The sequence below is a fragment of the Pyrgilauda ruficollis genome, unplaced genomic scaffold (assembly GCF_017590135.1).
Source record: "Pyrgilauda ruficollis isolate IOZ18807 unplaced genomic scaffold, ASM1759013v1 scaffold74, whole genome shotgun sequence".
NCBI lineage: Eukaryota > Metazoa > Chordata > Aves > Passeriformes > Passeridae > Pyrgilauda > Pyrgilauda ruficollis.
Genome location: NW_024529266.1, coordinates 4,245,890 through 4,273,677, shown reverse-complemented (window position 1 = coordinate 4,273,677; position 27,788 = coordinate 4,245,890). Strand labels below are relative to the sequence as shown.

The 27,788-nt window shown below is 44.3% G+C and overlaps 2 protein-coding genes across 6 annotated transcripts in view; both read right to left on the bottom strand.

Annotated features, from left to right (window-relative positions):
- Nucleotides 1-403: 403 nt before the first annotated feature.
- LOC121363643 (glutamine-rich protein 2-like) lies at nucleotides 404-11,341 on the bottom strand. 5 transcript variants are annotated; one of them, XM_041486137.1, is made up of 16 exons: nucleotides 7,457-11,341; nucleotides 7,033-7,137; nucleotides 6,706-6,810; nucleotides 5,982-6,275; nucleotides 5,770-5,861; nucleotides 5,501-5,609; nucleotides 5,247-5,414; nucleotides 4,869-4,991; nucleotides 4,607-4,669; nucleotides 4,109-4,273; nucleotides 3,805-3,923; nucleotides 3,089-3,154; nucleotides 2,676-2,777; nucleotides 2,148-2,244; nucleotides 1,885-1,978; nucleotides 1,371-1,547 (listed from the first exon to the last, which is right to left on the bottom strand). In XM_041486137.1, the coding sequence occupies exons 1-16, from the start codon at nucleotides 7,802-7,804 to the stop codon at nucleotides 1,501-1,503; spliced, it is 2,097 nt and encodes a 698-aa protein (XP_041342071.1). In that variant the 5' UTR covers nucleotides 7,805-11,341; the 3' UTR covers nucleotides 1,371-1,500. The 5 variants fall into 5 exon arrangements, with proteins under 5 accessions (XP_041342072.1, XP_041342071.1, XP_041342073.1 ...); XM_041486139.1 differs by lacking the exon at nucleotides 1,885-1,978 and having other exon boundaries at nucleotides 1,391-1,547; XM_041486136.1 differs by having other exon boundaries at nucleotides 1,454-1,978.
- A 1,400-nt stretch (nucleotides 11,342-12,741) lies between these two features.
- Nucleotides 12,742-27,788, bottom strand: part of SLC1A1 (solute carrier family 1 member 1) — a 45,861-nt gene continuing 30,814 nt past the window's right edge. Inside the window, exons 5-12 of the mRNA XM_041486129.1 lie at nucleotides 27,475-27,517; nucleotides 25,683-25,790; nucleotides 24,158-24,342; nucleotides 22,090-22,197; nucleotides 17,286-17,408; nucleotides 16,564-16,758; nucleotides 15,928-16,062; nucleotides 12,742-13,101 (exon numbers count right to left, since the gene is read on the bottom strand). Of these exons, the coding sequence (XP_041342063.1) occupies nucleotides 12,855-13,101; nucleotides 15,928-16,062; nucleotides 16,564-16,758; nucleotides 17,286-17,408; nucleotides 22,090-22,197; nucleotides 24,158-24,342; nucleotides 25,683-25,790; nucleotides 27,475-27,517 (1,144 nt within the window). The 3' untranslated portion in view covers nucleotides 12,742-12,854. The remainder of the gene's footprint in view (nucleotides 13,102-15,927; nucleotides 16,063-16,563; nucleotides 16,759-17,285; nucleotides 17,409-22,089; nucleotides 22,198-24,157; nucleotides 24,343-25,682; nucleotides 25,791-27,474; nucleotides 27,518-27,788) is intronic.

Below are 27,788 nucleotides of genomic sequence, written 5' to 3'. Positions count from 1 at the left end.
GCATTATAGGGCCTCCGCAGCATGAATACAGCTGAGCACTGGGTTAAGCAAAAGAGATCTGAATTTTGGGTAGATTTTAGTTTTTGCCTTCTATTCTGTAAAATAGTCACTCTGTATGGACCCGTGTTTTAGACCTGAATTTCCCACAAGGAGAATTTTCCCCTGGAACTATGGTGAGCCTAGCTGTGCTTTGCTGCTCACCCAAATCCTCCACACAAAAACTCACCAAACTAAAAAAAAGTATGCACTGAACTTTGTCTTTAAATAAACTGGTTGAGCTCAGTGATTTATTGTGTCACTCATAACCTGGGACTGGTGTCTTAAACAAGGTGGTTTTGAGCCACACTGCAGTGCTGCCCCAGGTGGGACCCTCCAGGGAATGGGGACAGCCAGAGGTGAGGATATTCAGGGAGAAATTGATCTGTGAGAACAAAGACATCTAGGATGGGTGGTTGAGGACTTAGGGGGAAAGGGACCTCTGGGACTGCTGGGGACCCAGGGAGGTCAGGGAGCTCTGAGGCACGCAGATGACATGCAGTATTGCAGGTCAGGGGTGGGTGAAGTACCCATGCTGAGGTGGGCCCATAGCAGCTCCATCACCCTCTGCTCCCCCTGCACACTTTTGCTGTATCGGGGCCAGAGTTCACCACTCTCATGTCTGCACTCAACAGTCAGCCCAGGGGAAGAATGAACCTTCTTTATACTGGCACTTTTGTTTGACCAGCAGTGATTGATGTGACTGGCCATAAAATAATGGTGCCAAGAAGCAGGAGGACACTGATAGTTCAAAGTAGGTCCAAGCCCACTGTAAAGAGCAGGTTAATGCTGTGAATGCAGTGTCCTGGGAGGAGAGTCAGGAAGGCACACTCTGGTTTCCAGGCCACGAGGAGGTGCTCCAGCTTACTCCTCACCCAGAGTGTAAATCATGGATGATGATGATGATGATGATGACATTAAACCCTGCCCTGAGCCTGATGCGGGAGAGGGAGCAGTGCTGCTCGGGCTCATCTCAAGCTCCCCCTAGATGTGTGGCGCTGCTGCAGCCTCGCCAAAGCTCAGTTCAGGGGCACCAGCAGCATGCGTGGGGGGACAGCCCAGGGACTACACCTTTTGTACCTCCACAGCCCATGGGTTGGGGCAACACCAGCCCCTCCACCTGGCTCAGGGACACCCCCCATATGCCCACATGACCCAGTCTGGGGCCTCACCCCAAGCTCTGCTGTTCCTGTCTCCGCCAAAAGTTCGCCCTTCCCTGTGGCACCTGTCCAGGGTTAGGGTGGCAGCTCTGAAGCGAGGGGTTACTTTTGAAATCAGTCTTGCTTAGAATATCTCAAACACAGCAGGTTAAATTTTTTTTATTAACTTGAAAATAAATCCCTTTGGGCAGCTGTCCCGGTCTTTTCTTCATGCAGGGCTCCAAGCATCCAGTCACATCTAGCTGCCTGGCTGCTGGTTCTATCCAGAGGGACTGATTTACAGCAAATACTACAGTGCCCGGGATCAGTGTTTGAGTTCTGAAGCTGGCTGGTGCTCTAAGGTGGTGAGGTCTGGAGATGAAGGACAGAGCTAAGCTCCCTGAAGCCCAGGGGCATCTGCATGGCCAAAGACCCTCAGGGATGGGGTCCTGGCCCCTGCCCTCCAACACATGGGCTGTTTTCCCACACTGGCCAGGGCCATCTCCATGCTGCACTCCATCTTGAACACACCCAAGGACCAGTTGTCCCATCCACCAGTCACCCCCCTCCACCCTCCCTCCACCGCTCCTCAGCCTGCCCCAGACCCTCCCTGCACCTGCCCAGGTGTGCAGACAGAGCTCTGCTCACCCAGCACCAGCAAACAGCTGGTGCTCTCTCCCCCTAGCACTGGTGTCCTGACAGGCCATACCCAGCTTATCCTGTGCCCTCTTTGCCACCTCAGGCCTGTGCTCCTGGCCCTGATCCATGGAGTCATCTGTGCCCAGCAGTTCAGTCACGCCAGGCTGGGAAGGAGAAAATGGCTGGCTGCAATGTAGGGCTCAATTCAGCATTCCCAAGCAACACTCCCCCCCATCTCTCCTTGAGGAAACTGAGGTAGGGTGGCTTTGAGATGCTCTGCATCTCTCTCCCAGCCTTGTTCCTCCCTGATGTTCTTCCCTTCACCATCCTTACCTTTTTGGAGAGGTGTAGGATACCCTTGAGCAGTGCACTAGATGTGTCCTGACCCTTGCTGCTCTGTGACTTGAGGAACTTGCTATTGACCAGCTTCCTGAGGGATGGGGCATGGAGATGCTCATTGTCCAGCACTGTGGTACCCTGGGCTTCATCCCACTGTGCCAGAGAGGGGGGCAGAGGGTGCTCCCTACTAACGCACGTCCCTGCTGACTCCCCTACAACTGCTGCAGGAAACCCATGCCTGTCCCACTGTGCCGAGTCCCCACCAGGCCTGAGGTCAGGCAGAGACCAGATACAACTGACAATATGTGGCTTCAGTGCCACTGAGACCAGGGCTTGAGCAGTGCAGTAGGGGCTTTAAAAGCCCAGACACCTGGGGCAAGTACAGCTCACCCTCCATGGCTCCCTCTGCTCCCCTACCCTGCCCAAGCCCCCTGGCCTCCTCTGCCCCCTATTCAGGACAGAGATCTCCCTTGCCAAGGCAGGACTATCCCAGCATCCCAGATGGGCCCCCATGTCCCCTACCTGTGACCATGCTGTTGTGCTTGCTCCTCTGTGGTGATGGTAGAGGGGTGTGCAGCATGGCTGCCAGGCAGCGGTGGAAGGAGCGGCAGTGTGTCAATGTGCCTGGACAGGGAAGGGGCCGTGGGTGGGTGACAAGGGACAAATGAGCCACCCCAGCTTGGGGCAGCTCACCAAAACCCATTGGCTTGTACCCCACAGCACCCCTCTGCCTGCTGCCCTTAGGGAGGTGTTTGTGGAGGGAACACTCCACATCTGAAAGACATGGCTTCAGAGGTGGCTCAGCAGAATCAGACCCTCCAGACCCCTCAGGAGCGCCTAACCCCAGAGCGCCTGAGACAGCAGGGCATCACCAGCACCCATCCCCTGTCCCACCCACACAGCCCCCCAATATACCGGTGCCGGGTGCTACTCACGCGCCAGGCACCTGCATGTTGAACTGCCGGTCGCAGGACAGGCACTTGAATGGGACCAGCAGCTGCCTAAGGGAGAAAGGGCTGGGTGAGCTCCTGACAGGGCTGCAGTGCACACAGACAGCAGCTCACAGGCAGCAATAGGTGCCAGGCACATTGCTGCAGGGAGTCTCCATGTTTGCAGGGGGAGCTGTGGAAATGTTGAGCCTGGTTTTCTTCCCACCCAAGGGGACAAGGAGATAAGTGTGCCTTGGCAGCACTGGAACTGCTGAACTGTGGCTGTGGCCCATAGCTGCCCAGAGCAGGCAGGAATATCAGGGGAAGGGTGCAGGCACCCACACCGCTATCCAAACAAGCCCTTGCCCTGGTGTCATCGCCTTGTCAGCGCTCACAACTCCCCTGCATCTTGCCAAGGTGAGCAGGTCATGACTGAGGCTTGTGGCACCATGTGCTGCACCCCTGCCCAGGCAAACAACCTTCTGTTCTCCATCCTTGAACCTCTGCACCCACACCCAGTTCTGGTTTGGACAGCTCTGTTTTGCAGATGCCCATTCTTGTGCCTCCTTTGATGCGGGGAGCTTTGATGGGTGAAGAAGGTGTAGCTGCTTTGTCAGCATTCCTGGAGTTTGTTGGCTACATTGTTCTGATGCCAGGGTACCATACAGGAAAGAATGAGGCCAGTGCTGTTGCCAGAGCCAGTACCATCCCACTGCACTCACTGCTTAATTCCAGCAGCATCGTCAATCTCTACTGTCAACTCATCCTTGAGATCCTTAATGGTCTTTGCCCAGGTATCCTCTAGCTGCTTCTGGAAAGGCCCAAGCTCCAGGCGATCCAGCTGTGGACAGATGCACACCCTTAACCATGGTTAAGATGCACACCCTTAACCATGTTCCTCCAGGATGGAACATGGTAGTCCACAGGGAAAAGCCAGCAGAAGGGGAAACCTCAGAGGGAGGATGCCTTGGGCTGCAAAGCCCCCAAGGAGCCAGTTTTGTACCGTGAGCATAAAGCATCCCTCACCTTGGAGTCCAGGACATCACGGAACTGCTGCTGGGCCTCCTGCCAGCGCTGCTCCTGACCCATCACCCGTCTCAGCAACTCCCGCATCCTCTCCTCCAGACGCTCCATGCTTTCATCAAAATGGGCGCAACTGACTTTGCTGCCCAGGGCAGCTTTGTCCACTTTCTAGCAGGGAGAAAAGGCAGGAGAGCGGTGGGGACAGGGCAGAGGTACAAGAGGCAGGGCCAGCATGTGTTGGGGGTAGAGGCAGAAATGTTCCTGGGGGGCCATCGTGCCCTTTTCAGGGCTGTGTGGCCTGCTTACCCGTCACCCCCATGGAGTCAAAGGGACTTAAAGAGGGAGACAGAGGGACCTGGCAAGGGATCTGCAGCCAGTCTGGAAGTACTCACACCCTCCCCCTTCCAGGCCAGTTTTGCCACTGCACACCCAGAGGGCAGAGGGCATTTGTCACCCTGCCCGAGATCGCTTGGGCTGAAGATGGACCTCTCAAGACCATACCAGCAGCAGCAGGTCCTCCTTGTCTGCTTTCTTCTCGAGACCCTCCAGGGACCGGAACAGAGCCTTTCAATACAGAAAGCATCTCATGACACCACAGCAGGGTCAGAGCTGTGTTCTGGCCAGCCAGTGCTCTTTGGGAAAGGCCATTTGAACCAACAAAGGGCTTGCAAGCAGGTGGGCAGGGCATCAGACCTCTGTGTGATCAGACCAGCCTTGATGTGCCTGGGGGATACTTTGACCCTGTGGGGGTCCAGTCACCAACCTCGATATCTTTCTGATGCTGGCGATGGTCATCCCGGAGGCTCCCCGTGACGTAGCCGAGCTGCTCGCAGTCCCCTTCCACCCGCACAACAGTGGCCTGGATGCTCTTTAGCAGCTCCTCTTCCTGCTCCAGGGAGAAAGATGACAAGATGGTGTCATGCAAGGGGGATCTGGCTACCCTCAAGGACAGATCTGGGCTACTTGGCCATGAGCACTCAGCGCCAGCCGGACATTTGTATCAAGGCTTTAATTTCCTGCCATACTGCCAACCCGTCCAAACTGGGGGGTCAGCAAGGGGCTGCTCTACATTACAGTGAGCACAGACAGAGCATCCTGATACAGCCTCCCAAGTCCCCGCTCTATGTTGCCAGCTGCCCACCTGGGTCTTCTCTGGCAGTGACCTCTGCACCTGCTGTGGCACCAGGCAGTCCACCTGCTGCTGGAGCCTTTCACAGCGGTGCAGGAGCTTCCTCACAAGCTTGTTGTCTGAGTGTGACTCTCCCGGCTGCTGCTTTGCAGTCCCCATCACTGCCCTCAACTCATTCAGCTGCAGAAAGGGGAGAAGGAATAGATTTTGAGATAGAATGGATGCTGCCAGCAGAACCTGGTGCCCAGACGGCCTCCAAACCTCACCTGCTCCTGAAGCTGGTCAGCTGTGACCAGCTGCTTCAGTGTGGCCTTGGTAATATTCTGCTCCTCTCTCAGCTCCTTCTGCTCCTGTTTAATCTCTAGCAGTGCAGGCCTAACCAACAAGATGAGGGTACAGGCAGGCTGAGCCTCCACAAGGCCACCTGGGAGGTGAGCTTTGCTCCCCAAACCCGATGCTCCTGGATTGCCACCCCCCATACCTCCCGGTTCCCCTGCAGCCCGTAGGATACAAAATCCTCTCCCCATCCTCTTACTCCAGCTGTAGGGGGATCTCGTTGGTGCCATCCACTCTGCACTCAGGTACAGTCACACCCAGCTTTCCAAGGGCATCCTGCAGCTGTCTGATCTGGGAAGGGTGGTAGTGGCAGAGTCAGGGCATGGACCCCAAGGTCTCCTTTGCCTGCCTCCTCTCTACCAACTCTCCCTGGCATCCTTGCAGCCCCCTTAGGGACTGCTATTAGCTTACCTTCTCCTTCTCACCCAGCAGGTCTCGGACCAGGTTCTGCAGGGAGGACATCTGGCCCTGGAGCTCAGATAGGTCTCTGAGGATGCTCTCCATAGCTGGAAGGCCTGCTTGCAAACCAAGCTGTGTCCCAGTGGTGCCACTTTGGGCACTGGGGGTCCTTGTCTGCATCCCAGGGGTGGTGCTCTGGGTACCAGGGCTCTGCCCTAGCTTGTCCATGTCCGAAGTGTGGGGCTTGGCAGGGGCAGGCTGGTCGTGGAAGACCAGTGGCTGGCCAGCAGCATCCTGGATGTTCCCCTGGAGTGCAGTGAGAAGATGGATTGCAGTCAGGACGCAGGAGCATCCACAAGTGAGTTTGCACCCAAGCCAGAGAGACTCTGGGTGGGCTGTGGCTGCCAAGCACTGGTAAATCTTTACCTCCTTTCCTTCCCCATTTTCCCTTTTTTCAGGGCTGCTTAGTTCAAAGTGCCTCAGCAACCCTGTGGCTGAGGCAGGTAGTGACATCTGCCTGCCTCAGCCAGGTTGATCTGCAGGCAGAGGTGAGGGCCTCCTAGTGGGCAAGGCTGTGTTTCCACGCTTCCCTCACAGGACCCACTTCCCACTCTTCCATCCCAGTGACCTTCACAGTGGGTGACACCCATGGACACAAGGCAAGGGTGGCAGGGCAAGGTCTTGAGAGGCACGGAGGTGGGGAGGGCCCAATTCCCTCCCAAAGGCAGCAGCTCACCTGGCCAAGTGCTTCCTGGATCATCTGGATGCCTTCTCCCATGCGGGACTGTGTGGCTTTCATCTCATTGATCTCCTTACAGAGATCCTTGCAGAGATCTGTGGTCTAGGAGAGGAGGGTAGGGGGGATGAACCTCAGGGGAGGGTTGCTGGTGACCTGCAGGACCTTTGCCTGCACCATGGTCTGTGGAGCACAGCCAGATAGCTGGGCACTGTGGGTTGCACTCTCCATTCATCTGGCATGGCTGGCTGCAGCTGAACCTCCGGTGCACAGGGAGGTCACTGGCTGCTGTCTCACACCTGCAACATGCTGATGCTGGCAGCTCACCTGGCCAAGTGACTCCTTGATCCTCTGGATTTCCTTTCCCATGTTGAGCTGCATGGTCTTAATCCCAGCCATTTCCCTGTGGGTCTCCTGGGAGAGAGCAGTGGCCTAGGAGAGACAGGTGGTGGGGGTGAGCCCCAGGCAAGCAGCTCCCCAGAGACTCCCACTCCTGTTCTGGGGGAGCCTATGGCACACCCTGGGTCAGCAGGAAAAGACCCAACATGGGAAGGCCCTAAAGCTCCCAGAGCTGTGTTTCAGCCCCAGGTTTTCCCTCCAAATCTCCCCCCCCGCCCCGCCCCTTTCCCACATAAAAAGTCAACATGCTGCTCGGAGCTTGGGCTTCAAGCAAACCTTTGTATAAGGGCACAGACCCCAGAGGAGGGGGCGTCCTGGGGGGAGCACTGAGGGGGTTGGGAAAAGCCTCTACCTTGGAGATGCCACTCTCTTTGGCTTCAGTCTTCTCCATCTGTCCCATGTCGGCAGCCACCGAGGTGACAGGAGAGCCGCTCCTGGTCTCCTGCAGCTCATCCGGCGGCTGGGAGGGCTGTCCCGCCTCCGCGCCGCTCCAGCCTTCCTCCTGCTGCGGGCCGGGGCTCTGCCCCGGGGCGGCCGCGGCTTCCTGGGCCCCCTCCTCGGGGATCACCTCCTGCAGACCCAGCAGGCTCAGGTATTCCACTATGACCTTCAGCAGTCTGCGGAGCGCCTCCAAGTTGACATTGACTTCGGGCTTCCCGATGGCGTCATCCAGCAGCTGTAACAGGCTGACGGAGACCATGGCTGCTGCCCTGCCCGAAAACACAGCACCTGTCCTTCCTCCTTGCTCGGAAGGAAGCTGCAGCTAGGAACGTGGGCAGCCAGCAGCCTCCTTCCTCCTCTTCCTCTGCCTTCCCGAGCCCCGGTGGCACGTGCCTGTGTTTGTGGTGTCGCTTGTTGCCAGGTAACGCCTGGCCCTGGCAGCCGGCTGTGGCGGAGTCATGGAGAGGCCGGCTTGGAAGGGACTTCTTACAGATCATCGAGTCCCATGTTTGCAGCTGTGGTGGGCCAGGGACCTCTGGCCTCCCTGATGGCCCCCTTTTTCTTCAGCCACTTGGATTGGGGGAACACGTGATTAGGAACCCCAAAATTCCCTTGCTCCCCTTGGTCTCCATCTGCATTCTACCTTGGGTGGGAGGACAGCACTGGGGGTACCCCAGCCCCCTCCGTGCCCTCAGGTGTCGCCCCCCCTTGGGCTGCAGCTGAGGGCCGTGATTCAGCTGCCGCGGTGCTTCGAGCCATGGGGCCAAGCAAGGGTCATGCTGGAACTCAAGGGCTTCAGTGGAAGGCCTGGACACACACACACGTGGACACATGGCCTGAGTTAGGGACCCTCTGGTCAGTCCCAAAATCCTGGAAGGACCCAGGAGGCTGGATGTGGGGGCAGCAAAGAGAGGTGGTTTTGTCCACACTTGGTCCCTCCTTGGGCCCTCCGAGACAGAGCACAGCTGGCACCCCAAAACACAAAACTCCCAGGTGTTTGGGGTGCCCACCACAGCCAGGAGGAGACATGCATCTGGGCATCTCCCGAAAGAGACCCAGATTTTGGTGTTCTCTCCCTGAGATGGCCTCCGGATAGGACCCAGATGCCTCTGGATAGGACCCAGATGCCCAGATAGCCCCTCCGGACCAGGATGCGATACAGATATCTGGGCAGCCCCTCACAACCAGGAGGAGACCCACGTGTCTGGGGTTCCCCCCAAGGCCAGAAGTGGAGCACTGGCATCCAGGCTGTCCCCTCACAACCAGAAGAGGACCCAAGCATCATTTGGGGGTTCTGAGGGGAGGCAGCTGGGGGGCAGTGGCTGGGGGTTTCCCCATCACCTTCTGCACAGTGTAGTGTGTGCCCTTGGAGTTGCTGTTATCCTGAGGGGACTCCCACTCCAGCATCACATCGAACTCCAAAACCTCCTTCACCTCCACTGCTCAGACATGGAGGGGGAAGGCCATTCTGTGGGGCAGCCTTTGCCCCATGGTCCTTAGGCCCCCAAATAGTCCCCAAAACCAGTTCATGGCCCACAAATATCCACCATGGACCACAAATACTCCCCCAGCATGCCTGCCCTAGCACATCCAGCCTCCAAACCACACCCCAAAACACACTGCTCCTATTGCCCCCAGTGCCTCCCATTCCAGTATGGCCCATTCCAGTGGTCCCGGTACCCTCAGCCCAGTGCTGCCAGTACTCCTACACTAGGACTCCCAGTATAGCACATCTCAGTGCTACCAGTGCCCACTGAGAACATGGAATGAGGATGCCCTCCCAGGCTGCCAGCAAGCATGTCCTACCTAGCATGCCCAGCCCAGCTCCCCCATCCTAGTGCTTCCACTACATTCAGTCCCAGAGCTCCCACTAGTCCCTCTGCCACTGGTGACATGCAGTGGGAAGGCAGCTGTACCTAAGATCTGCTTTGACATAACCAGGATTTCCAGCTCAAATTTTAAATAAGTCACCTCTCCTCTGGTGAGAAATTTGTAAGTGATGGCCCTGACCCTGATACAGCAGGTTCATTTGTGGGGAGTAGAGGGCCATGGAGCTGGGAACAGGGCCGCCTCAGTGTGGGGATGTCGCCTGCCCATCACCCTCAAATCGCATATCCCCTGAGAGTCTGAAGGTCCCTGACCTCACAGGATCCTATACCAGCACCCAGAGGGCCTTGTCCCCAGGAAGTCCCCACCTTCACTGGAGGTCTCCAGCTAGGAGCAGTACCCTGAGATGGGGCTAAGGGTTCCCATGGCTCTGGGGCAGGTCACCAGGCTACCTGTTCCCGTCGGTCACTGAGCACCTTGAAGACTGTGACCCTGTGAGAGGCAAGTGATGCAGAAGGGATTTGCGTGGTGATGGCAGGATGAGGGCACAGATCCCGTGGTGTCACAGCATGGAAGTCCACTGGCTGCCTCCTGCCTGCCCATGCACCACTGGTCAGTTTCTGTTCATATCAGAGAATACGAAAGAACAAGTGAATTGCATACGTCACGATGGTTTTTATGCAATTTTAGATCTTGTGGATCTGATATAGCTGACCTGTGTGTGTTGACAGACTTGTGTATGTTTATGTGCAAGCGCTTTCTGTGTTCAGAGTTAAGAGTCAGCTAAAAGTCCCTGAGTATTTCAGCAGGGATGGGTGTGTGGGTAACCTAGTCCTCCAGGTCAAATTAAATTAAAGTCACAAATACTATTCAAAATGCAGAGTCCAATCCTGTGATAAGCTTCTGCAGCCCCAAAACCCCTACAAGAACATAACAACATGGTGTAAAGAGCCAAAATCTGCAGATGCCTTTCTAACAGTGGTTCTTCACCACTCTCCAAATCTTCCAGACCAAGAGACTTATGGAAAAGAGGAGATGTTGCTCAAGCAGGGTGTTTCCACATATATAGATAGTACATACTTGCAATACTGTGTCAAGAAAAGAATCCTTGGACTTAAGAGGATCTTCAGCATATGCTTTGGTGTCTTGGTTGTAGATGTAGTAGATGAGTAGATGGCAAAACAATACCATCAACATCTGCTCAGTTGAATGTGAGCAGTTAAATATTTAAGTTATAGGTAAACAATCACCTGCTTAGTGTGTGTTTAATAATAGCATACTCCAAATCCAGGTCATCTGTAGTTAGAGGGGTTTCTTGCAATCTGAGCACTCTGCTCTTAAGCATCTGTATTATTGGAGGAAGAGAGTAATTCTTGCCAAAACTACAGCTAAATCACTAGAGACAATAACATAAATGCTGAATTTGATGGGGTTTGATTTTCTTGTTATAGCTGAAAGAACTCTTAAGGAGATGGTAGTAGGCTAAAACAAGAGTAAAGAGAGAAATTATTTATTTATAACACATTAGGAACACTTTTCACAATACATCATTAACAGGGTGACTACATAATAAGGTGATCATAAAAGGGTGACTTAAAAAGCTGGCTAAAGACAAGGCATAGATTATAGGTGAGTCATGGAAACTGGTAGGCTTTTTCCTCCCATAAGCAAAGCTGCACAAATAAAGACTGTGTCATACTGTTTCTGCAAAGGTAAAAGACTGATTTACTCAATCTGTATATTTTCTTTATATTGTATAAATTTACCAGTACTTAGATTAATGTTTTCATATAGTTTATGATGTTAAATTTAAATACAGTATTATGTCTCATAAATTTAAGGTGCAATTTATCAAAATCTACAGTAAATATTTTCTTCTTAATCAGTTCTCTTTGGCACACTTCTGGTCTATTTAAATACAAAAGTGTAGGATTGAATAGAGTTAATAACACTGCAGGTACTTGGAGGGTTTTTTGTTAGCAAATGAATGTGATTTTATGCTTACCACAAGCTTATTCACAAAGAAATAACACAAAGAAATATATGAATTTCAGTTTAATTTATATATAAAATGGCTAACTACTTCAATGTGCAAGGCAGAAGAAAAAATTGTTACAGCAACTCCTCCCTTGAGAGAGTGATTTTTGCACCATGGAAATCTTGTATAAAATGTTATAGAAAATGGAGATTTTTAATGAGGAAGTTCTTGGTGCTTCTTATCTTATAGCAAGCCACCTGAGGACATGATTTTCTAGGTCCAGAAATGGTTCATAAGATACAGTTTAGCTGACAGGTTGGCACTGTAGTGGTGTTGCAGCTATAAACTTGCATGTTCAATTGACAAACTAAACCAAAGAGCCAAAAAACCCCAACAGTCTGTGTAAGAAGTTTAGTGAAAGTGGCTTCTTTCTATGAGAAAGGTCTTGTTCCTACATTCTTGATATATGTGTGTATATATGTATATATATCTATATATATATCTGTATATATATATATATATATATATATATATATATATATATATATATATATATATATGTATATATAGATATATCTGCTTTTATTGCAAGGAAGAAACATTTAGAATTTGCACTCTGCACTTTTGTCTCCATGACCTCTTCTTACTCTTGGGCTGACTAATATTTTGTTAAAATCGTAAGTGGACAACAGAAAATGGACTTCTGTTTCTGATGGAAATGTACGAGGAGGCCACCAAAGTTGACCTAAATAGGTGAAGTATCATTTTACAAAAACTCTTCAAATGCCAGAAGAGCAAGCTCAGAGCAATTTATTTCACATCTGGAGTCCAATACCAGTAGCCTTCATTCACATGAAAGGTATGAGGAAACTTAGCTACATAAATACTGGACCTCTTTCAGTGACTAGTTATTTCACAATTGAATAAAAACTAAACCCTATTCAAAGTACAATGTACTTATTTCAAGGCTCTTCTGGTCTGTTTATTCCTGAATCACGCAAGTAGTATCCCCTCAGCTGCAGAAATTAGCATTTTGGCAAATGATCAAGTTACAGGAGTTGTCCAGTACTGTGCAACCTGTTTAGAAGGCAAGGATGTAAAAAGGGATTTCATACAGGTACTTTGTGATGTGGTGATGTGTAAAATGCTGTGCTAATCCTGAGTAAAACACATTTAGCTGTCCCAGCTAATGACCCATTTATGAGCATGCTGATTTCAGAGAGGCATTTCACAGCCTCAGGAATAGTATATATTCTTAAAAAAAAAAAAAAAAAAAGTATTTTACAACTGTCTTTTTCTTCAGCCTATCAGTAAGGACTAACAATAGTGAGTTCATACTGTTGAGGGAGATGATGAGAAGGGGCATGGTAAGGAGAATCAGAGTCTGTGTGGTAAATCAGGTGTGAGTGAGATGTAATTAATTCTCAGTTTCCTTTAAGCTTTTTGAGATATTGCATATGGCCATGTCCCTTAGTGTTCCTGTTTTATGTGAAAGCTACTGGCTTTAGAACTGGGATGTTTGTGTGAAGGATATGGTATCAGATTTATCTATAGCAAAGCCTCCATTGATGTAAGATTTCTTGGCCTGTGTTTCATCATTATCAAATATTCCTGTTTCCAAGGCAAAAGGATTGACTATGTTGACTTCAGAGGTGACATCCATCTGCTCCAGCTCCTTTTTTGAGAGCTTCTCCACTATTCCTGTACCAAAGGCATCTCCCAAGACATTCACCATTGTTCTGAATCGATCCCTATGGAACAAAAAAGTTGACAGACAAACAATTCAGTTGTTTAGGAAATTGTTTTAGTAAAAGGAAGGTACTCTAGCTCATGCAGCACTGTTTTCTTCCCTGTGCAGATTTGGGTAATTATTCAATTAAAGAAAATAGTCTTTTAAAACAAGAATCAGAATTTTACCCACAGGTATTTGAAGAAGACTGGAGTAATTTTAATGAGAAATTATTTTGTGTAGGACATGCAAAACTGCAAGTCATGTCACTTGTCTATTAGAGCAGTAATTCCACTGCTATGGCACAGCCTTACAAAATGTTGGAAGGAACACCTCTCAGGCCCCTGAAGTATACTACAAAGCTGGTTCCCTTTTGTAATGATAGACTGTAGGGTGCAGCAGGAGAGTTTGCATTGTGCCTTTTGTCATTCTAACAGTCATGTCCTCACCAGAAGAACACCTAGCCCAGTATGTCCAGTATTCTGGCCCAAACCTGGAAAAGGGAAAGGCCTGTCTTCTGCTATCTTCTCCTTATTAAAAAGGGCTGAAGGACAAACCTTTACTAAAAAAGTCATTAAAAGGAATATGATACTCCTGCACTATGGATTTTTCTCCAGACAGAAATGTGACATGAAGGCCTTAAAAACCTGCTGCTACTTGACAGAGGAACAACAAACCCTTGCAACATAACAAAGTTTGAAAATCAACATTTAAGTATGGTATGGAGAGTGGAAGGCTATGCTTTCCTGTTTTTCTTTTCAGTTACAGAGCACTACAAAGGCTCCGTGGCAGAAGAAGTTTCTCTTGCTATGCAGAGACATTGAGGTGCATATATTTACAGTATTTTGCAATACTTCTACAACTGCTGAATTCTAGTGCTAAAAAAGTTTTCCATGTGCAACAAAAATATATGGTAGGGAAAGGAAGAGAGAACAGTAAAGAGTCTAATAGGATCAGTGTGACAAGTGAGGAAATCAACAGCACTGGAAACTCATCTGTTATAAAGCACTACTCTATTTAATTTAATTTACACAGCAAAACACATCTTAGTCTGAAAAATGCCTTGTTTAGAACCAGAAACATCTTGAATTATTTGTATGTTTCATAGTGGAAAAAGTGCCTTCCATGTACTCATATTGTGCCTAAAACCCACAAAAGCTGTGGACTTCTAAAGTGGAGTAAAATTCAGATCCATAAAGTCATGATCACTCTGAGAAATAGGGTATTGTTCTCTTTCTCTCCCACTCCCATAAGGTAAGTAGAGGACATCCAATGAAATTATTAGGGTGGAGATGAAAACAAACAAAATTCAATTATATCTCTGCATCATTAGGATGTGGAATTCATCTCCCTAGGACTTGTGGAAACATGGGTCCCAAAGCAATGAGGCATTCATAGAAGAAGAAGACAAAAATCACTTCTAACTCAGGAACTCTCTGCTCTGCAATTTGCAGGAGGCTGGGCAAAAACTTTGGAAAAAGGAACCATTATATGTTTGTGCTGTTCTTAGACTCTTTAGATACCTGCTCTGAGCCAGCGGTTTGTACTAATCTGCACTATCCTTAAAAACATTAAATGCCCACTAGGAATAGAAGAGAGCTGGAGAAAACAAAATTACTGTGGAGCACAGCAAACAAACTATTAGACCTTGTTGCAGACAGCTGACTGGGAGAATGTACTTGTGGATGGAACTGGTTCCTTTGGAGAAATTATGCTTATACATAAATGGAATTGATTCTTGCATCCATACAACAGCTCTGATTTCCTGGAGACTGGCATTACATAGGTTGCTGCCAGAAGTCCTTCAATAAAATTATTTGAAAGCCCAGAGGAGGAACAGCAAGGCATTTATCTTGAGTGTAAGTAAACCTAAAGAAGACATGCAAATATGAAATTATTAAGATCACTGGACTGATACCAGTGAAATGTCATCCCTGCGAACTGCAGGTAAAAAAGACCTTGGGCTGACCACTAAACTCACATAGTTTAGGAGGCAAAAGAACTGAAGTTATACTTGTTAACTTGTGAATCCTGTTACCCTATATATCATAGGACAAAACTGAGTATTGACAGCCTTCTGACCTCCAGAATACACTCTGTGTTTCTTTGGGCTTTTGCAAAAGTGGCAGAGAAACACACTGGTGTAACTTGAACAGAAAAGATTTCTGGTGAAAATGCTTCTCTCCAGAAAAAGCAGATGAATGTGACTGAGATGTTTTGAAGTGCTCTGATATGGTTTGCATTAGGCATAAGAATCACTTTCCAAATTTAGATGTATGCTTGCTGATCAAGGGCTGGGCCAGTGTTCTCAATGAAGAACAGCCCTAGCAAAGTAGGGCCAGCAGCACAGATCTGGGTACAGCCTGCTATATGTGTGCATGTGGAATCCAAGGTCAGTTTTGCTTTGTTCATGTTGTGCTCCACTGCCAGTTTATGGTTATTATGTGCTTTGCAGCTTGTGGCTACATTTGATTTTTATGAATGATATATGTATCTAGCATAATGTGGTGGCATCTCTTGACACTCTAGAGACATTTCTTGTCTGTCTTGAGGATGATGCTCATCATTTGTTAGTGCTGTGACCACTGCTTTAAGGCAGAAAGCATCTCTGAATGTGAGGTTATTCACTGCCATCCCATGCAGGACTTCTTTCACAAAGCCATTACTGCATTCAACTCTGAACGAGCCTGGCCATAAGAATAATCTTTGTCCATTTTCTGCAACTAAATTATTTTATTGCTTTCTTTCTCAGATTCACACATTTCTAGGCAACTTATGAAAACATTAAAAAAAAAGATAAGGAAAATGAAAAAGGAAAAATAATTAATATGAGGTGCCTTAAACTTACAGAAGCCAGTCAACTGCAATGATCAGAGTAACATCCTCGGCAGGCAGGCCAATGGCACTCAGCACAATCACCATGGTAACAAGTCCGGCTTGGGGCACTCCTGCAGCCCCGATGCTGGCTGCTGTAGCTGTGACACTAAATCCCAAATAAAACAGAGAAAAGGCATTCAGAATACATGTTACTCACAGAAACTCTGTTTTCTGGCACAAATAGTTTAATTTCACTGCAAGAAGGAAGTCTAAATGTTTCAGTTTTCCTCTTGAATAGTATTTACTCAAAGTCTGGTATCAAGCTTATAGATGTACTCTTATGGTTACACTGCAGAATAACAGGCAACAACGTCTAACAAGCAAAGTGGATGGATCAGAGGTAGAGGCTGAGTTAGGTTTGCGAGTGTTTGCAGGGAAGGATAATGGCAATTTTCATAACACTGCTGTATACCAGCTGCATATCCTGATCCATCCTACCTCCCCATCAGATTGCACTGGCTAGGCCTTCGATCAAGAAGTGAGAATATTTGTTATTTCTTGTGCTGTGAATGATAGTTTAAACTTTCCCATGGAGTATCCGAAGTTAATGTAGCATTCACAAAAAAGTTCACTTTGCACAAAATGCATGTGATGGCTTTAGTCTTACCTAATGGTAACTATCTGGCCAACATCCAGTTGTAAGTCATTCAGCTGTGCAATAAATATGGCTGCTACTGCTTCATAAAGAGCAGTGCCATCCATGTTGATGGTAGCTCCAACTGGAAGAACAAACCTTGTGATTCTTTTGTCAATCAAGTTTTTTTCTTCTGCACAGCGGAAGGTGACAGGCAAAGTTGCTGAACTGGCACATAATGAAACACATAAAATAAGTGAAGGCAACAACACACCATTTCTATTATGTTTCCTTTTGCTCAGAGCATGATCTGCTTTGTGACTCAAAAGGAGATCTAAGGCAGGAAGGAAGGCTGCATCATGAAAAAGCAAATCAACTTTTATTATACCTTCTAATTACTGGAAGAAATAGCTAAGTGTTAGTTGTTCTCAAAACTACATGGTAAATTGCCATGGTATATGTAGTCACAAAAAATGTTCAACAATTTAAATGCTGTCAAGTCTGCAGCTAATGAACTGAATGGCAAAGAACTGCCTCCTCCAGGGAGAGGCAGACCCTCGTTTGGTGTAAGGCTAAGGCATTCTAGACCCTTTTGAGTATGACATAAATAATGATGAAAATAGTATTTCAGCCTTCAGGGGACTGAGAACTGTCCAGTTGATACCATGGCTTTTAAAATAGTAGCAATAAAATCAGAGCACAGATCATGCAATTACTACTAGGTACATTACAGAAAAGATGTTTCTTTTGTTTACCTGGAAGAGATCATGAGGGCTGTCAGAAGTGCCTGAGCCATCCCCATGGCAAACCGAAAAGGATTTTTCCTTACTATTACTAAGTAGATAAGTGGCAGAACTATACCGGAATGGATTGCAAGTCTGAAAAAAAAAAATCAAAAAAAATCAACTAGTTAAACAAATAGATCCATCTCATTGTCTTTCTTTACTAAGATGGTGGTAATAGGTACCCAGCTCTGTCCTCAAGTATACTTATGAAACACTAAATGTGACTTTAGTGACAGCTAGGTGCAAAATTTAAAGAGAATGCCACATTAATAAAAAGCAGAATCATGTTGTTCTACACTTCCTTTTGGAAAGGAGAGAGAGATCATATATGAATTGTCTCTCCTAAGCTGAGCAAGAATTTACTTGGAAAAAATTTCAAACTGATAAAAATGAGAAGCCTAAACTAATACATAATATTTACAGTGATGTGCAGAGAGTGATTTGAAGTAACACTAAAACACTTCACTTTTCTCCCAAATCCTTACAATGCAAACCAGAGACAAATCAGAAAACCAAATCAAATTATTATTCTCAGTTTGTCTGCCCTTATTACAGAACATGTTTTAGAAATAAAGGTAAATATGCTTTCCAGTCAGGGACAGCTGAAATGCACATCTTTCTGCAGAAACTTCAACTACGGACCTTTAGAAAAATCCACATCTGCTCTATGGAAAACTGTGTAAGTTCAGGTCTACAATTAAAACGTGGTGAAGTATTTGAGACTGTTTAAATGAGATATATGTAGTCTAAGCATTTTTAATGTTGTAAGATGCTGAAATACTGTATTTTGAAACTATTAATTTTTAAAATTAAGTGGGTTGATTCATAGAAGATCACCTTGCTCTTTTGACTTTAGCAGATGTGTTTGCCTGGGTATTTGTATAGGTCTCAGGGAGAAAATCATCCTTCAACTTATGCATTAATTTTGAACACTGTGCAGTAATCCTGAATGCACATGAATGCAGAGCTTGTGGGCATTAAGATAAAAGGTAAACTGACTGCTGTAAGTACGTTTGAAATAAATTGTATTTGAAGGGTCTATGAATATTCCCTGTGTTCAAAGGTCGCAATTATAGCAACATCCGCTTTTCATGGAAAGAAATTATCACATAGCCTGGAAACATAAACCCAAAAACCCTTGTCACCTGTGACCTTGAATTTTTATTCTGTCCTCACAAAATGTTCATGTGCACATTCCTGTGTTGTAATAATGCTTTATGATTTCAGAGCAGTTGATAAAGATAGCAATAAATCATGGTACTATTTGTTCTGCCAAAATCAGACAATTAAGAGACCAGTAGTCACAGTACAGAAATCCACAATGGCATAAAAAATCATTCACAAAACCTACATATTTGTTTCCTTGAAAAATTATCTTTTTAAAAGGAACAGGCATTGAAGTTTTCATTCTGTATGGAAACGTATCATAGAATTGTAGAATCACATTACATATTTAGTGGAATGTCAATAATCACATGAAACATGTCTTGATAAAATTTTGTAAATAACTCTAGAAAGAAACCTAGCAATTTATACATGCACCACCACAAGGCATCTTTGTATAAATTGCTAGGTTTGTGACATTCCTGAGAACAAACTGAATATAGGAAAAAAATAAAGTGGTATGGGTGCCATTTGCTGTCTTAATAAAATGTTAATGAGAGTAAGCATTTCAAGTATGTCTAAGTCTAAAAGCATACTGACTTAGTTATTTGAAAAATTTAGATCTGCACCTTTTTAGTAGCAGCATGAACAGGATATTATTCAAAATATTTTTGTGTATCTGCTTAGCTGCTACTGGTTTTCCTGAAACAAATTTTAAGTAATACTTATTTTTGTTCATAAAATGCAATTATCAGGAAGGAGCAGAATTTTTTATAAGAAAATCAAAAGCAGTAATTGAAAATAGAAAGTCTAATAGCATTCATTTTTAAGCTGGGAAGAATCATGCCCCTCAGAGTCTCAAGCTGCCATTACATATCTATTACAGGGATGTAGCTGCCTTGCTCTTTCCGAATAGACAAAGGCACAGGCAAGGAGAGTCTACTTGCTGCAGCTTTTTTTTTTCCCCACTTCAGCCTGAGTTCCCTCTAGCACTTAAATTATGTCTCCACTTTGACTTTCCTGTAACTTCTAATATGTTCTCATTCTGTCTCTGCAACCATTAATTGTGAGAGACTTGAGATACTTGGTGGCAAATTGCACCAAAGACACTGGGGGAAGTCTGTTTCCTCATGGTGACCTGAATGAGACATAGAGACTGAGATGAGCAGCAGACAATGGTGGTTGAGTCCTGGTAGGGCTGAGGCTATGAAAGTTCATAAATAATTAAGTTGGGAAGAAGGTGAGCTGGTTAGGGAGGTTAAAGGAAATAAAGCAGAGACAATTATCTTCTAAGGAATACAAGAAATGTTTAAGATAACCTGTTATTTTCAGGTTCAAGCTTAAAGAGAGGATGATAAGCAGTCACAGAAGACACCAGTGAACAGAATACACTGCAGATAGGGTCAAACACATAAGAATGAAAACCAAAATGATGGTGGGAACAGCATTTTTTAAGAAACCCAGACAAAGAGCAACATTTCTCCTTTTTCCTGAGAGGTAAGAAAAAAGGCTGAAAAATGCAGAACAGGCTGAAAAATGTAGAACAAGCACCTTTTCCCTGCAGCCTATAGCCTTAGGTGTATGTGTCCATATCTTCTCCTGGGATCTGATTATAACATGCCCTCCCTGATGGTCACTTTTGCAGAGAATACGCTGCCGTTATCTGTTATCCACAACGCCTTGAGCAGCACTCATGGGAGGCTGCTCTGCAGGAGGCAGAAATGCTGCAGAGATCTACTTGAGCACCCATCAGGGAAAATGGTCCTATCTGCAGGAACAAAGACTTTTTCTCTCCAAGGATGCAAATGTGCTCACTAATGTTTTTATGGCTCCTGGGGATCTACTTAAAATCGTTGTGCCTGTCAAACTAATGGTTACCAGCTAAACAGGAGGCTACGCAGTGGCAGTTTACTTTGCAATCAAAGTGCTTTGGAGAAGGCACTGTGTCTTCACACACATCGTAAGGAAAACTTGCCTTGTCACAGTACAAATAGTAACCTGTAACCAGTAACTAATAGGTAAATAGTCATAAAACTTGCTATCACATCTAAAACTAAAACTTGCTATCTGATGTAAAACTGAAGTCAAAAGGCAGTAGAAACCCATTCAACATATTCCTCCTCTGAATTAACTGGAGTTAATGACACAGAAAACCTGCAGAAGTAATACACTGTCATTCTGTCAACGATTTCTATCTAGCTTGTGGTTGGGGTGTCATTTATAATTCATATAGAAACTATTAGAGTCTTGATTTACCATCTCTTGGTAAATATCAGCTTTTGAAACCTGTAAAAATCTGACTTGTGCAAACAAATACAAAAAACTGCATAATGCATTAGATAAACATAACTTGCACTCATCTCTGTAACATTTTGAAAAAGTCATGAATCAGTGCTATTTCTGGAGCAGTAATTCTTATTTAGTAAGAAATTTTATCTTGATTTTCAAACAGCTAGTCCAAACATACTGGCTGATGAATAAAACAAACAACAATCTTGAAATAAATGTGCTTATCTAGCAAAGATTAATGTGAAAACCCCTGAGAGCCTTCTTGATTATTTATAAAGTAGTTTGCATTTAAGACTAATATATTGCCATTCTCTTTGCTTGGCTGTCAGAAAATATGTGAATTTAAATGTGACATTTAAAGAATAGCATGCAAATGTGTAAGTGTGGGGAAATAAACTCTTGAACAACTTTGGACCTAGCTTCTAGACAAAACACATATAAATCCTTATACTGAAGGAATTATAGGAGTGGATGCTAAGGTAATGGACCAAGACTGCCCAGAAGGCTATGCTTCACTGAACTGGAAATAGAAATTTAAGCACATTTATCTTATTGGGACTGTAATATCCATTTATCTGACAAAAGAGTCATTTGTAGGATAGTCTTCAGAGATATATAATAACCTGTATTATAACCTATCATTTGGAGCAGTTAAATTATTCTAAAGTTCCACTGCTGAAAGGCTCCACACTATGCAGGTGTAACCTCCTCCACCCAGACTGCTCTACATAGACAACTGCTAAGGAAAAATAATAGGAAAAAAGTTCTGATGCTTGGCTATGTTATTCACATTGTAACTTCTCTTTTTGCAGCCTCACCATCTACCCTAACCTTGAAGGAGGAATTAGCAAACAGTGCAATCTCCAGGCCTTCTCTTAATGTCAGCTATCTGCTCAGTACTGGGGAGGGAAGGGATCAGTCTCTCTGGCATCCTTTACTGTGCACTGCTCTGCATCTGTATTCAGCAGGGAGTTTGGTCTCTGCTGCAACACCTTGGGCCCAAAAAATTCCATGGAGGTTCCCAATATAATCCACATATTTGTTTATGTTTGATAGGCTGGCAAGCCCCAATAAGACATAATTCATAACCTCACCTTTAATACAACAATATTTTCTTCAGCACAAGCTGTGAGGATGAAACAGTGAATACAAGAAAGGAATTTGCTTTTGGGGTTTGGGTTTTTTTAGAATGCAAGGCAGTCACTTTTTAAAACAGAACATGCATCCAGCAAAACATGGATTCAAACCATTCTCACATATTGTCACATAATTTTCACTGATGAGAATTTTTGTCTCTGATCTAGAAGACTGGATGTGGTGGATAATTGAGTGGAAATCAACTGAGCTCCAAAACTGCATACATCTTTAAGAAATGACATACCCACTTATTACTGTAGCCATATAAAGACCCAATTTACGAAAGATTTCCCAGTCCTCAACTTCTATTATCTTCCCAGCAATTAAAAACACGATACCAATTGGCATATACCTAGAAAGCAAAAATAAAACTATCAAAAATGCATTCTCAGAAATACTGCATGCTCACCATGAAATAATTTCTTTCCCAGAGTAATTTTTTTAAACAGATAAAAAATATGTTTTGATATCCTATTTCACAACAATGGATTTTTTTTTCTTAAATTATATTATACATTGGACTTTATTCATTTGCAGCAAGGTTACAACAGAGGTGATGAAAAAAGACTGGAAAATAAAAGTAAATGTAACTCTACATGTAGTCTAGCTAGTATTGTATAACTTGGTGTCACAGAATACACAGAATACACAGAATCTGGGAAGGGGTATGGGCATATACCCTGTTACAGTAAATGCTCATGTATAGCCACAGGCTCCCTGGGTGTGGAAGTTTGCAGGGTTGAGATCAGTGTCTGTCTAGTCTGTAATCACACAGATGAGAAAGGTCTCCTGCAGTTACAGGAGCTGCCCTGCAGCACTGGGGGCTGCATCTGTGTCACCTGCACAGAATAAAGTAAACCTGCACTAGGCCATGCCTAATGGATCGAAACAGCTGCATAGGCTACTGCCTACAGAAAATTCAAGGGAAATATCAGGAATTATGTTAGCACTAGCTCCACTGCATTTTTTTTTAGGTTCCACAGAGCAGGCTGTCACAGAGACAAGTTATTACTCCAGAGCTTTGAGCAGTATAAATTTAGAAATTTGTGAATATATAAAATGTATCCATTTTAAATTAGAAATTATACATTTATAAAATATATGTGTGCTATCTCATAAACAAAATTGTATCTTACCCCTGTAGAAAGTGGGGATACCTAGTTCCTCTAAGCACTGAACTTGATGAAAACAGTACTAATTCCTCATACTTTCAGCAGAAAACTCTACTTTGTTTCAAACAACAGCTCCCACATCTGCAGAAACTCAGGAAGCCTCTAGCCACAGCTTCTGGCACATACAAGAAAATGGATAATCAATTTATAAGTAAATTCCTGTATGGCATGTGCTAAGTCTCATTGTTGGTAATTTTCTGCAGAGTGAGGCAGCCTATCTCACAGGGCTTTAACTTAGCCTGGGACTAAACTAGCTGCTTGGCACAGGACCAGTTGCAGAAATTAATTTACCTTTCTTTAAGGAAGCAAGAATTGTGCAAGCCCTGGACAGGTTTGCTGTTTTACAGATATCTCAGTGTACTGGGATGTAAGAAAAACCCATGGAAGGGTCAGATCTGACATGGTACTGGTATGAAACATGCACATGAGCAGAGTATTGTAGTAAGTGGCACAAAGCACTCTACATGTAGGATCAAACTCTGGAAGGAATTGTATGTGTTTGTAATTGATCCCGTAATTGTGATTTGCACAGACAAAATTCTATTAATAGCTGTGAAGTCCAATCAAACACTATCAGATGAGTTTCTGTATTTTAAATTTGTTTTTCTTGTCTGAGAATATTATGAGAATGTAGTCTCACAAAACCTATTACCAGGAGGTAAATGATACTAAGTTGTATTTTGCATACAGTTTTGAATTTTTCTTTGTGCTGTGGCTTGCATATTAATTCAGACTTCTAAAGGAACTTAGATCCAATACAGCCATCCTGTGAAGATAATTTCTGTCAGGGAATAACGTTCAAGACCCAGAAGGGCATATGAGTGGTAATGCTTATCCTCAAACGAGTCCTCAAATGACTAGTGCACTAATAAACATCTAGCAAGAATGTCAAAAAAACTCTGGTTTCTTGGGAATGAATAGGACTGCTCCTTTAGTAAATATTAAGAAGCCCTGTCTCCAGTTTCCTCAAAAGGATCAAAATCTGTAGAAAGGAAATTTTTTACAATCTTTCTTTGAAAGCTGCTTTCTGTAAAGCACTATACAAAAGCAAACATTAGGTCTGAGTCTGCTTTTACCTCTTCAGTGACAAAATCCACTTAAAGAAGTTGTTGGAAAATGCCACTATATACTTGAACTTACCACATAATTATCTGAACTATTCTCATTGTAGCTTCATTCAGTGCGTTGAAGAAATCCATCAGCACTTGTCCTTTCTCTCCCATTTTCCCAATAACCACTCCAAAAACAAGGCAAAAGACAATCAACCCCAGCGCATTGATGCCGTTGGAATACATCCCCACAATTTTATATTCTTGGGTTTTGTTCTATAAATTGGAATGAAGAGAAAAAAAAATACTATCTGAAAATAATGAATTTACTTTAAAGAGTTCTAAAACAAAAACACATTTAGATTTTTTTAAAGACTTTAAGCTCTTTCCCAGGCACTCTATTGGCTTTCTGAAATTGCCAAGTGGGCAAGCTCAGAAATACATTAAACTGAACTTGAACACTTTGTATTTTAAAGCCATGCATGGACCTAACCAAAGCAGGGAGTAAAGCACCCCTTAATTTGTGTTGTCCTTTCTGTAGACTTCTGACATGAGGTATGGCAATGTCTAAGTATCCACAGTCACGCTTCCAAGATTTACTCCTCTACACTCAAGATTTACTTCCCATGGAAAGTGAAACACAGATGTAGAATCCTTGTATTTGTTTCTGAGCAACTAAACTTTGTATCTGGATCTAAGATAAATTCACCACTGTCTAACAACTGGGACATCAGTGTAATTGCATAATTTATAGGAGAATTGTGTGCACATAACATAAAAATCCTACTGAAGAGGCATTCATACATTCTTCTGTGCAGCATGAACATATGAATGAAAGGGTGCAATTCTTCACTACATTCTGTTTCAGGATTTAATTAAAGTCTCTTCATATAGGTCATCTTCCCATGCTATTATTACTTTGAGATGGAATTTCGAAGGAGTATAATAAAATGTATATTGATTTGGTATTGTTTACACTTCTGTGTTCACATTCTATTGAATTCCTTTCTCCCTCTCCTCCAGAGTAAGTCTAGACTTTATATACCATTAACACCCATAACACCCATAAGCTTTCCACACCTCTAATGAAAGGCTTCTTAAATCTCTTCTTCACTTTTGTTACTATACTTTTTTTTCAGAGTAAAAACTATTAATTAACAAATGCTTTATATTGTTTTATTTTCCATTAGAAATATTTATTATTATTTTCAACTTTTAAAATTTTTTAATAACTTTATCATTTTCTTTTTTTTTTTTTTTTGAGTAGCAATTACAGTCATTGCTACTCAAACATCTCATGGTGATATTACATCTAGTGTTTCCACAGTGAGTGTTGAATTTCTTGAAAATTGACAATTCCTAAGATAAATGTAATCAATTTTCATCTATTTTCTTTGGACTGGTCAATTACCCATGGGATCCTCTGATGTTCTTAAACCTACTGGAAGGACCTCTAAGCATTTACAAATTAATGTCTGTGTTCTTGCTAAAATCCATCTGTGTGATATTTCCAGTCATTTCGTCATCACTAACCACATGAACTAAACCAAATTTAGTCTATGTTCTTTCTTCCCACTTCATATATTATGAAGGAATAAAAAGATAAAAGGTCGTACCTCTGAAGCCTTTGCTGTCATAGCCATTGTAGTGGGTTCCTCTCGAAACATGGAGCTATTTTTATCCACAGCAGTTGTAGTTTTAACTTTTTCACGTTTGGTTTTATACTGGAAAAGTTTTTTAAAAAAAATCCAGAAGAACTTATTTAGAAAGATGAGAAAAGTGGGGAACAGACAAAGGCCCAGTAAAAATAAGAGAAAAATGAACCGACATAGACAAAGACTTTATTTCCCAATTCATGTGAGCTGTCAGGGCTCTGTACCTCAGAAGCTGTAGATCAAACAAGAGGTTCACAAGTAATATGCTATGAATTCTGCTCCCCAGGATCTTGGATACCCCATCGATGTGCTGCAGTCTTGCGGGGCACGAGCTAGAGCTCCTGACAATGGCAAGAATTTTTGCTAGAACAAAGAGTTTGGAGAGAATTGCTGACAGCCATGCCAGGAGAGGCCCTTTGTGGTGTGGTCAGCATAACCAATGCCACTATGCTAGGCAAACTAAGCTACTCTTAGTGGTCAGATGGGTTACATATTTCCCTTTCCCCTCATTGCCAGGTCTTCAAGGTCCTGTGCACCAAGCAGACAAACTGAACAAACTTACTCTTCTGCTCCCCACTAGCCTCCAGATTCCTGGCACTAGGCTGACTACTCCTCTCCTTATTTGTCTTTAATGTTCCAGGCACCGAGCCAGATAAGTAGTGTTGATGCAGTCACAGAATAGGCAAGTGTAACAGCAGCAAGTACACTGTCCATAACACTAAGCACGTCCAAGTCCTAGTGAGTAACTTGGACCAAAACTGCTGCAGGACAGTAAGACCTGGTGGTCAGGGATGCCTCCATCATTGTCTGTTTCCTCTGAGGACTGAGTGACCAACCTGCATTCTTTTATATGTTTTTCAAGCCTAGATTATGGGTGTTATATTGATAGAGCAAATGAAGTATTCAGATGTGACCAAATATGCAGTGGCTCCAAGTGATTAGAAAACAAGTTAAATGGTGCTATATAAAACTGTTCTGCACTGATTCTGCTCGTAGAAATCCTGTGCTATTCTGATTGTAAGTTCTGTGCTATACTAATCATAATCATTAAGAAAACAAGACTTTAATAGTAACTACAGTTCAGTGCCCTCATCATTCTGTCAATGATTTCTGAAAGAGCCTCCCTGTCCCCTTAGTGTGGGGTGGCCAGTAATGATGACAAAAACTACATGGCGAAGTTTTATAAAGTGAGTTGTGCACAGCAGCATATCTGATATAAATTTCTGGGGAAGGTTAACTGATAAGTCTAATATATAGACAGAAGTTTCCTCTTTCATCTTGCAATACTCACTTTTCCTGAAAGATACCTCAAATAGACTACTAGTTATCATCCTTTTCCTTCAAAGGATTTGGTCTGGCAGTGGATATTAGATGTGAGACACTTCAGGGTGAGGGCTAACTTACACAAACTTTATCAGATGCAGAGGGATCTTAAGAACAAGGAAGCTAATCCTCATAAGATGGTTCTTCTAACTCTTGTTGTCCCAAAAGGAAACATATCTTACATGTTGCTTGGTTTCTGCATCCAGCTCTTAAACAGTGTCTTTTTGGGACTTAATAGCTGATAGCAGAGTGTTTATCATAAAGGAAATGGAACCAAGATGCCTTAAACCCCCACCTTTTTACAGGCAATGGAAGATATTCCTGGACTTCTCAGAAATAAGTCTTGCCTGACAACTTTTTTGTGACATAAGAAAATAATTTGTGGTTAACAGTGAAAACTACAGAAATAAAGAGGGATGTTCAAACTTACCTGTTGGAAACAGGCCTGAACAAGGTTCTCTGGGAACATATTCCTGTTAACAAGCATAGAAGCATTTCAATACTACAGCATAGTAAGGAAAAGTTGTTTGTATAAACAAAATGATAAAATTTGATGCTTAAAAACAGATCATGTTTTGTTTATTTTTGTTTCTTTTAGCAGAAAGGAATATATTTAGCATCACCACCTAGAGACAGACAGACAGACAGACAGATAGATAGATAGATAGATAGATAGATTTTTTTCTGAAAGAAGTTAAGGGTTTAAGAGTCCTAATGACTGTTTTCCTGCTTGCAGTTGTTGAA

Coding starts and splice junctions, on each gene's coding strand:
- LOC121363643 (XM_041486136.1), bottom strand. CDS start 7,804: ATGGTCTCCGTCAGCCTGTTACAGCTGCTGGATGACGCCATCGGGAAG. Junction 6,811..7,032: donor TCAAGGAGTCACTTGGCCAG/GTGAGCTGCCAG, acceptor CTCCTCTCCTAG/ACCACAGATCTCTGCAAGGA. Junction 2,778..3,088: donor AACATGCAGGTGCCTGGCGC/GTGAGTAGCACC, acceptor TTCCCTGTCCAG/GCACATTGACACACTGCCGC.